At 25.3% G+C, this 11,473-nt stretch overlaps 1 protein-coding gene across 4 annotated transcripts in view; it reads right to left on the minus strand.

Moving 5' to 3' along the window:
- The window catches only part of LOC126907739 (potassium voltage-gated channel protein Shaw), a 96,188-nt gene that overhangs the window by 27,039 nt on the left and 57,676 nt on the right, over positions 1–11,473 (minus strand). For all 4 annotated transcript variants that reach the window (XM_050689307.1, XM_050689308.1, XM_050689305.1 and 1 more), the window contains one exon: positions 3,848–4,269. In XM_050689307.1, coding sequence (XP_050545264.1) covers positions 3,848–4,113 — 266 coding nt within the window. In that variant the 5' untranslated portion in view covers positions 4,114–4,269. The remainder of the gene's footprint in view (positions 1–3,847; positions 4,270–11,473) is intronic.

Below are 11,473 nucleotides of genomic sequence, written 5' to 3' on the forward strand. Positions count from 1 at the left end.
ACTTAAAAATATTCAACATTATTTACAAATATCAACTCTAAAATTAATGTAGTAAGGCCCAAATATTATTTAATCTTTAAAAAATGCGTATAGTCGATATAATATATACATCAGTTAATTTTGAGACATTATAAATAAAAACAGTATTTATTTAGCTTTAATAAATTCACAAAATTACGGTAAACTCTATTTAATATATTTTATAGAATTTATCCCTCAAATTATATGACATAATTTAAATTAAAATTCATTATTTTATTCAATAACAACAAATCTAAATAATTTTTTGTTCATCATCTAAGTTTTAAGATAATTCCCACGGTTTACCACTAATTATCATTAATTATTATTTAAACTTTAACTTAAAAAAGAATATATATATATCTAATATTTTTCATCAACAATAATGTTTGTAGCTAAAATAATTAATTAACAAATAAAAATCTTGAGATTTCATAATATCCACATTATAAGTCTTATTAAAATATTTTTAATAAAATTTAATTTTTAAATATTGAGTATATCATTTTTTTTTTTAAACAATTTAACATAAATTTATTTTATTATTATTATTACTAGGCTTCACTTAGCTGAAGCTCTATCCTAGAACCAGAACACTACAGATCTCACGCTCCTAACTAGTCCGTAAAAATCTCATAACTGAGTCAATATTCAACCAATTTCAAAAAAAAATTTCAGGGTACCTCAGAATGTTTTAGGCCATATAACTTAGGTCGGGTAAAAAGTTTTGAAAATCTGATTAACTACTTTTTCCAACTTTGTCATATTTTTCCTTTTTTTATATATACTAGGATTAGTATTGTTTTATAAGTATTTTTAAATGTTAATACACTTAGTAATCTTTTTCTATCTTTTTTTTAAATAAAGTTGGTAAATGTTATTGTAGAAAAATAATTGGTTATCAAATGAACCATTAACCTTAAATCTATTTCCTCAAAGTACAAGACCCAATTTTTTAAAATTTTATTTTTAAAAATTTATTTACATCAAGCTCGTCTAGATTTATTAAAAATTTTATATATATTAAAACTCTAATTAATACAAAATACGTATTGTTCAACGACTACCGATGCATGGTTGGTTTAATGACAAATAAAAAATTAATGGCGTGTCTCTCCGATATATTTTGCGTTTCCTGTTATATAGGTAACAAAGTATAAAACATGATTTTATCACATTGGTATAAAAAGTCCTTCCCTATTTTAGGCTTATAGAAAAAAAAGAAATGAGTAAAACTTTCTTGGGCACATAACTTTCTGCTTTATACATTTTAGACGGCAATTTTTGTCGCAAATGTTAGGTTACTAATAGTAGTACAAAATCTAAGCTGTTTTTATGTAGTAAACCGATATAAAAACGATGTGTCTCTATTGTCCAACACATGCTCGTTTTATACTCATTCGCTTATTGTTCTTTCTTTACGGTTCCCCCGAGACTTTTTACATTGGCAGCCCGTGTAATCTTTGTTAGTTATTACCTAAAACTTGTTGTTACCTAGTGTTGCTAGAATGAGCTTTAGAATTCAAGGATAAAATCATACCGGAGAAAACATACAGCATTCTTGCGAGCAAAGAATAAGAATAAATAAAATTCTTTCTAANATCTTTGTTAGTTATTACCTAAAACTTGTTGTTACCTAGTGTTGCTAGAATGAGCTTTAGAATTCAAGGATAAAATCATACCAGAGAAAACATACAGCATTCTTGCGAGCAAAGAATAAGCCGTTTTATAATTANAAACATACAGCATTCTTGCGAGCAAAGAATAAGAATAAATAAAATTCTTTCTAATACTTTTTGGAAATTTGTAGTCGTTTCGAACAAATGAGATAAAAATGAAAAATGTATATTTAGCACATAGGATTAAATATTAAAACGACGTATATATGCAAAATAAAGCTTATTAAAATCTCACAAAATACTGAGATTAGTTTAAAATGTGTATGCGTTGTGTATATATGGGCGGTGCTACTTCTAACAAAGAAAAATAAAACTACTGATAAAAATCAATTTTTGAGAATGAAATATCAAATTGTTTTTGATTGATGAGTATAGAAAGAATATCTTGTCAATAGTTAGCAGTCCTTGCACGTAAATGTGATAAGTACATAACATATTTTGGACGATGATATTTGTAATGCAAATAGAAATTCATCGCCATAATAAGAAATGAAAATTTTCACATATTACTTTTCCAGACGTAAATCAACAAATACATTATGTAACAAGGAAAGCGCATGTTAAAGGACCATGTGCTTAAAATTTTATAAAACGAACACGTACAAGTATAATGTTTATACAAGGTTTTGGCCGCAATGTAAATGAAAATTTGATAAAAATGCTATGAATTCATCAATATCACATTGAATTCTAAATAAAATGATATTGAATCGAAACAAATGCTTAATTTATAATTGCATAAAAATGTATTTATGTTTTAAAAAAGTTCATAGTATATGACATACTTCACACATTCATAATTATTTTTCCATAAATGTTAAATGACGTAAAAAATGTTTATTTAAATCTTAAATAACATCAAACATTTAATGAATGTTTCAACAATAATATTTTTCTTTGAAACGTAATCCAACAAAAAATTGAAGAGTATAACAAGATAATCAAACACTATAAATACAAGTAAAATATCAAAATTATTATTTTTTTTAACTGATTTAAGTCAAAAAATATTGTGCAACTCAAATGTCTATATAATGTGTTATGTTACATCTTAATTGTGATTCTTATTTTTATTGTTATCTGTTAATCAATGAATAGAGATAATATATTTATCTAAATTTGTACGCTATAATATAATATTATGTATATAACAATGTAATAATTATAATTAATTCATAAAATTGTCTGTAACAATCAATCCATAAAGAGATAATAGTAGTGTCGATTACACTTCTTACACATTACAAGAATACACGCTTAATAACTTTGAACACTATAAAAGACCTGAAAAATGCTTTTAACTATTTCATACTACACTCACTATTCGGACTATTCTCACAGATTAATGATTGAACGTACATACAAGAAGTAGTATATTACATTCACATTTACATTCTATAATGAAAAACGACTTATATTTCTTTTAAAATATTCACGAAAAGAATCAAGGTAAATACTAATGATTATAAATTCACATAAGGTTTACAGTCTAGTATTTTTAGTACATAAATTTATTAGGAACAAAAATAAATCATGTTATTATTAAAAATAAAATATTAACTTAAGTAAATAATTCAATAACGTTTGTACGAAGCCAACCTGCATAATCCAAACTTTGAATACGGGTTACTGTGTGGCCTCTGCTTGTATCTAAATATAATATTACCAAGATCAACAAAATAAACTAAGATTCATATCTATGGATTCTAATATACTCAAAATATTTCTAGGATTGTCCATACAGTCGACCCAAGTTCCGTTAACAACTAGCCGAAACTTGTGGTGTCATTGATAATAAAGAAATAATAACAATAATTTTTATACTAAATAAATAAAGATCTTATCATTTTTCTATCATTTATATTATCCACATAAAATACTCATACTCATTCCTAATAGATCTATTGTTTTAATCAATACATAGTAACGCCAATCCAAAATCATTTCCTCAAGTTACTAAAAATGACATTCTGAATTTTATTAATGAATTAGTATGAAAAAAATTGAATTTAGAAAAGTGCAAGGTCATTATGTTACAACTTTAATTTTTTGTGAAATATTTTTTACAAGAAATTAAAATAATTTCAATAATAAATAATACTATTAATAGAGAAAATAAGTTGTTAACATATAATTTATTTACTCACCTGTAGTAGTTTAATACTTGGGCAAATACACCAGGATGTCTATCAAAGAAGTATTCGTTGAGGACTGGGTCGTAATTGGCTAAAGCTTCGGTCAGTCGACTTAATCGAGTAGCTGGTATTTTTTTGAGAGTAGCCTTATAAGTTTCATGCCTTATACCACCAACATTGAGCACCACCCTATTCTCGGCATCTATGTTAAGAATGTTCATCATAGTGCCAGGGCATATAGGCCCACTTGAGTTTTGGGGCTGGTGACCACCTACCATGATGATCTGAATAAAGTTTTCGTCGCCACAAAAAGTCTGCAGGCCAATGGCGACGAGATTAAATTCTCTTCAGCACATCGTACTTTTCAAGTTAGATTGTTTGATTTTAGTAAAATCACGGACCACTTGATCCGTTTGAAAGCATCCCACCCCATCCTGAAAAAAATTTTATAATAAATAATTTGTATTAAGTTTAAATTATATAATGTAATATATACATTTTAAAACTCTAGCAATCAGCTCCTAAGTTGATTCTAAAAATATATAAAACAAGTATTCCCTTTAAATTTTTTAATGAATATATAACTATTAATTTATTATTAAAATTCGTTAATATTTTAAAATATTATTAAAACGAGAATATTAGTGATTTAAATTAGTTTTTTTAATGTTGAAAATAAAATAAGAATAAATAAATAAAAAATTATGCAAAAAGTTTTTCTCTTATTTAAATCCTGGTCTTTATTCAAAATTTAATAAATAATTCAGGAAAATGTATAAAAATATCATGAAGTTTAGTCTCATTTTTTTTTTTATACAACTCAGTTTAATTCGATTTAAAAAATATAGCTAAGTTCATTACTAAATTAACTATACCATATTTTTTTTTATTTGTACATTTATGCACGATGTAGTTGTGTTGGGTTTAATTTTATGCTAAGAAACATGTATAAAATAAAATTAGTTAAAAAATCTCTACCACGAGTGTGTTACTCGTGGTAGAGATTTTTTAATAAAGTCCGATAAACATATTAATATGTTTATAAAATATTTTTAATAAAGTCCGATATTTATTTTTTTCATAATTAATTATACTACATTAGCTTTAATTTATGATATATATATATACAAGTATCAAACATTTCCGAACACTTTCAAAAGTTAAGTTGAAAAGTTCTACTTTCTGTATGAATATTTTTGATTTGAACTCCCCTCGTATATTGGAAAATGGTCCGAATTAAAAAAACAGTATGTTGAATGAAAGATGTATATAAATACTACTTTTCATGAAAAAATTGTATTAATCCATACATTTTTCAAATAGTTATAGCATAATAAAGTTAAAAATGTAAAATACAAAATCGAAAATTTTCACACAAAAATAGCATTTGGTAGCCATTTTCACCGTGAAGATAAAATAAAGTCCAAATTTTTTTTTTCATGATAAAGTATATAACATTAGATTTAATGTAAGATATATATAAAAGTGTCAGACTTTTCGGAACACTTTCAAAATTTAACTTGAAAAAGTAAAATCTTTGTGAAAAAGTTTTCATCCCCTGTGGGCAGGTAAAGGGTTAAAAAAAAAATATACCAAATGGAAGGTAATGATATCATGCGTCTATATAAGAAAACATTATATTGATATGGTTAATTTCAATAAAGTTATGGCTATTTTAAGTAAAAAAATTAGTTTTTTTTAAATTTGTAATTTTTTTGGAGGTTTCCCCCATTTACGGGGAACGAGGGAATTTGTTTCAATTTTTGAGGGTAATTTCTTCGACGAGATACAATTTGTGATCTTTTGACGTATTGTTGAATGAAATCTGTTCAGTGAGAACTGAGAAAAAGTGGTAACAGACAAAAAAAAAAAACACATCTTAGTAAAACCAATACTTTCTCAGCTTCGCATCGAAGCTAAAAATGGGTAATATGTTTTCATTCTACGCGGGGGTGTTACGAACCCCTATTGTTAAGATATTAGTGTAGTGGAGTAAGGAAGTAATTAGTATTTGACAACTAATAAGGAATATAAGCAATAACGATCTAACCGTTGTACAAAATATTGTGTTATGACTTATAAGTGATTTCACCTTCAGACAATTAATGTTATAGTTATAAATAATTGTATTTCTATAATTAAAGAACCGTTGTCTAAATATATGTTGTTCTACTACCTTTTAGTTTTATCTCACAATATAACTACATTCACTCCAAAAAAGTTATCGTGTCTCATTCTAGGTGCGACACAACATATACCATAATGTACAGATTTGCATTGAAGCATTTCTTATGAAAGTGTTTTTAATCTCTGTCAGATATCATCTATACTTGTCCAATCTATACCATATCTATAATCTATCACTAACCTAATGGGATAACGTTATAAAATTAATTTAACAAGATTTTATTGAAATTCTGATATCGATCAATGTATAATTTTAAGATTAAATAATGAAGTTTACTCGGGAACTATAAAATACATTTATTTGTTTTAAGCGATTAAAAATAAATTTTTTTTAACACTATCCAGGCAATATTCTGAGAACATAAATGATTTAAATTATTACATTACTTCAATCTTCACTAGTTTCCTATGTATTTATGTATACAAATTTGAAAAAATTGAATTGAGACAAATATTTAAAAATATATGTACAAAAATAAAGATATTAACAATTATAATCTTTTTGTTTAAATGTGTACACATTTTATTTTTAAATATACAAATAAAGGGCCTGTTATTTTATGACTTAAATACGAATATTTAAGCAGCTTTTAAATACATTTTTTTAGTTTACATCTTTTAAATTTTGTAAAAAAAATTTAAAAATGATGATTGCAACTACAAGTTGCCTTTATTTGGTGTTGAACATTTTATATTATACTCAGAAAGTTTCAAGTGTAATAACAATGCATGATATTCTTCAGAATTTTGTTTACTCTGCGGCTAGTCGTCAACTTAATGGTGTCAGTGTTCAATTTAATGGAGGGAATTTTATATCTTTCGTAGACTTAAAAGAGCGAGCAATTAAAGCAGCAGACCGCTGTAAGAATCCTAAAGCACAACAATTCCTTGAACTTTTTCAAGATCATTTACCAGTTATTGTTTACTGTAAGTATGCGGAAAAAATAACCGCTATTACTCATTATATTTATTACCTGCTGGAAGAATGTAAAATGTTTATAGATTATAATAGAATAAAAACTCTTAACAAAATTATTAAACAATTAGTAGAATTGGTAAATTCTATACAAATTGGAAATCATTTTGTTAGTCAACTTGGTTCTAGAGGATATAACTTTCCAAATACTTCATATTTATTTCTAAACAATCCATTTAATTCAGGTCCCATAGAACAGGTTGGCATACAGTATTACATTAATAATGTATTACAACCATTATTAACAAATGCAATGATGTATATGACAACATTTTGTGTTTATGAAGACAATAATACTATACCAACTTCAAGTTATATCAATGAATTGTTAGATAAACATTTGGGAAAAATTTCAAAAGATACTAAGTACGATATTTTAGTGCAAAAAACTCAATATTACTTTACTGAAACTAACAATTTTATTGCTCATTTCGATATAATTTATCAAAACATTTTTGGAAATAATAATAATAATAATCAATAATTGTAAAAGGTATTTTTTTGTTCTAAATTCGTTAAATAATAATAAATATAATAATTAAAAATATTTCCTGTTATATAAAATAATAATTATATCAATGAGTCAAAAAATATAATGTTCAAAAATAGTTTTTTATTTGTTATTTTATATTTTATTTACACCTTGAATAAATATTAGTATACCAATAAAACATAAAAAATAGAAAATGTATTATATTTTAAGTTTAGATAATGAATGATTGTTTTTTTTAATGGTATTTATTTTAGAAAAAGTAGTTTAAACTGCATTCCTGTCATTAGAGTTTTTAGAATAAATTAACTTTGGATGGCTAATTATTTCATTTTTCAACTCACTAAAAGCCCAATGAGACTATATTATTAAGAGTAGTGGTCAACCACCAACGTGAAGAAACAAATAGAAAAGTCGAAAAACATACAATAGCCATTTACATCTTTAAAAATGAAATTATTTTAAATAACATTAATATTCTTTGAAATTTTTATCAGCAGTATACGAAAAATTTGTTCTTTTAATATAATCAATTTTTGTTTGGAAAATAGGAATAATTATTAATAAATTTTGGAACATATTCCTTATTGAGTGATTTAGGTGATAACATGCAAGTGCAGTAGTTCTAAACAGACGTATTTGCTTTATTATGTAAAAACTATGTTTTGCCTTTATAAAAACTCAAAAATACATTACTGAAACTAACATTTTTATGGCTCATTTGGATGGAATTTATCAAAACTTTTTTGGTAATAATAATCAATAAATGTAAAAGTTATTTTTTGTACCAAATTTGTTAAATAATAATAAAAATAATAATTANACCATAAAAGATTTTGTTAAATATTAATAAAAAATATTTCCTGTTATATAAAATAATAATTACATGAATGAGTTAAAAAATAAAATGTTCAGCAATAGATAGTATTTGTGTGTTTTTTATTAATATGAGAATGTGTTAATAAAGTAATATCTACACACTAGTCTGTTCAGATTTGTTTCAAAACATTTCTTATGAAAGTGATTTTAATCTCTGTCTGATATTATCTATACTTGTCCCTTATATTCCATATCTATACTGTATCATGATCCTACTGTGCTAGTGTATTGAAAATTATTATAGTTCTTGACACGACTTACGTCGCAAAAATGTGGTCGACACTGGTTTTTAGGGTAGAGACCCGTGGGCCGTTTATTAAATGAGCGACAACAAGTTATTTTAACAGAAAATAAAACAAACCGATAAGATAAACACAATAATAATAATTTTCGCATAATATGGCGGCACTTTCGCTGGTGTGGACAACGCGCTGTCCTGTCGTCGTGATCCTTGAGTGACAGAAGGTTAGCAGCGTTGTAGGCGACGGTGCGCGGGTGAGGATTGGTTTGTTGACGTCGTCACTTGGACAACGGAAAGAACACTCCCGTATCATTTGAGGCGGGACGTCGTCGGCCGTGCGGCACTTGCTGGACTTTGTACTGTAGCTTATGACACATGGTGTTGGTCAGTCAGTCAAATAATAAACATATTTTATTTAAATAATAATGATATTTGAAGTAACATTTACATGATACTATCTCATGACGCTGACAAATCATTAAACAGAACAAAAAATATTCAATTTTTAAATTTACATAAAGCTATAGTCTTATCTAGATAGTTTTAGCATGAAATTATCATGAAAAATGAATTTGAAAATTAAATACTAATAAATTTAATAGTAATATTAAATGTTTGTTATTTTAATTAAATAACCAGTTAATAAGTATGAAAACAAAATTGTTTTGACATAATTCATTATATAAAATACTTGAAATATTTTAAACAAATATTAATTTATAGAATTAAAGTTTTTTTATTATTTTATTCTTTATTATATTTAATCAAACTCTAACTCTTAAAAACATATTTTTAAATGATTTTAAGTAATGAGAATTTTATTTTACTTTATTTTTTATTCAATTTTGATTTTATTACAATTTTGATTATTCGCTTCGTTAATTATTATTCGTGTATTTAATTACAATATTCAATTCATAAATATTAGCAGTAAAATTTTTCAAAAAAAAAAAATAATATATAACATTCAGTCATGATTGCATTTTTTAAAGATCAGCTCAAAGCTACATATTATTATTCAAAAATAATTGCATAATTAGTATGGTTATCATCAGAGATATTTACTTTAGTTAACGTAAACATTTTGAAATGTGACAAAAGAGAATTTAATAGGTGTTTCTTTAGCATGAAAAGGATAGACGATGATCCTAGTCATTTTATAAACAAATAAGTTTCCAGGTTCTCAAAGTAGAGAAAAAGTCCGAGCTATGACACGGAAACTTCTAGAGAGAGAGAGAGAAAAGATCCAGTGACCTTTACTCTTATGATAATGACTCTACTCATCTTGATGTCAAGGATATCCATGTACATTATGTTGACACGCACACATAATATTTCCACGAATGGAACAAAAAAAAGGATTTGGTACTTTCATCACGTCAAAAGATTATCATGATAAAATATTTTAGCACCTAAATGTGATCTAAAATTAATTTTAGTGAAATTCATCATATCTTCTAGAGTAATCTAAATTGAATAAATGAGATTTATCGATCATCGCGAAGGCTCCATTTGTAATTAATAAAATTAAAAAGAAAACTAAATTAAATAATTTTAATAGTATTTAAAAAAGACAAAATTATCATTGAATTTATTTATAGTACTTTTAATTCGATAATTATAACTGAATTACATGATTTGTATTAAAAAATTCTTATTATCGCATAAAAGTAGTTAAAATCATCAACTGAAATTATTATTTTCTTATTTAAATAAAATTATTGTCTTTAGATTAATATGGTTAAATTCGATATTGAATTGTATACTTAAGTATACAGCTATAATTATAGCTAGAATTTAATAATTTTACTCCTTGAACCCGGACATCCGGGTATCCGGATATTTGTAACGGGGTTGTAGTTAATTACCATACTTCGAAAACCAGGAAATTGAATAAGACAACCAACAAATAAAACAAATACTGCGAGGATCGTGATTTGAGATCAGCCTTAAATAATGTTAAGACAAAACTATATTTCCAGACTAACAAACAAAAGTTCATTGTTACTTTTAAACATCGTTTTTCACATTATTATTTTCTAGGTTAATAAAAAAATTAAAACAAAAGGTAAAATAACTATTATATTTAATTATAATTTTTAATAACATCATTTATATGCTAATGACTAGTATATTTTACTTTTAATTCTATAAAATATCATAAGTATTTGAAAAAATGTTACAGACAATAAAGAATGTAACGTTTTCTTGACAAAGTTTTTTACGTTCTTAAGTTAATATATGATTTTCAATAAATTTATAAACTATCAATTCTATTTCAACTCAAATATTACTCACCGATAAGATAAACTTATTGCAGCGTTTATAATAATGACTGCTGTCATAATAATACATTCATCGTGATACATTAACTTGGATAATGGTACTTAGGATATCTGGTCCAATTAATAAACATTCTTTATTAAGTGAACACCATAAATACTTGTAATTTCAACTCTTTAGCAGTAAATTTTAGTAACTTTGATGATTTGTGATTTATAGCTTTTTTTGTTCTTTGCAAGTCAATTACTTAAATAATTGAAGTTTAAGGAAAACTTAATCAAAATTTTTCTCTTCATTAAAAATATTTTTTATTTATTATATATCTAATTTTTCTGAACTTTGGAGAACTAAGTTCAATAAACTTTACGATGACTATGATTAGTAATAGCAATTGTAACTATTAGTTAATATTAGCTTCGATGCGAAGCTGAGAAGGTATTGGTTTTACTAAGATGTGTTTTTTTTTTTGTGTGTCTGTTACCACTTTTTCTCAGCTCTCACCGAACGGATTTCTTTCAACGATACGTCAAAAGATCACAAATCATATCTAGTCGAAGACGTTACCCTTCAAAATTGAAAAAA

This window comes from Daktulosphaira vitifoliae, unplaced genomic scaffold, assembly GCF_025091365.1.
Source record: "Daktulosphaira vitifoliae isolate Bord-2020 unplaced genomic scaffold, ASM2509136v1 Scaffold_5, whole genome shotgun sequence".
NCBI lineage: Eukaryota > Metazoa > Arthropoda > Insecta > Hemiptera > Phylloxeridae > Daktulosphaira > Daktulosphaira vitifoliae.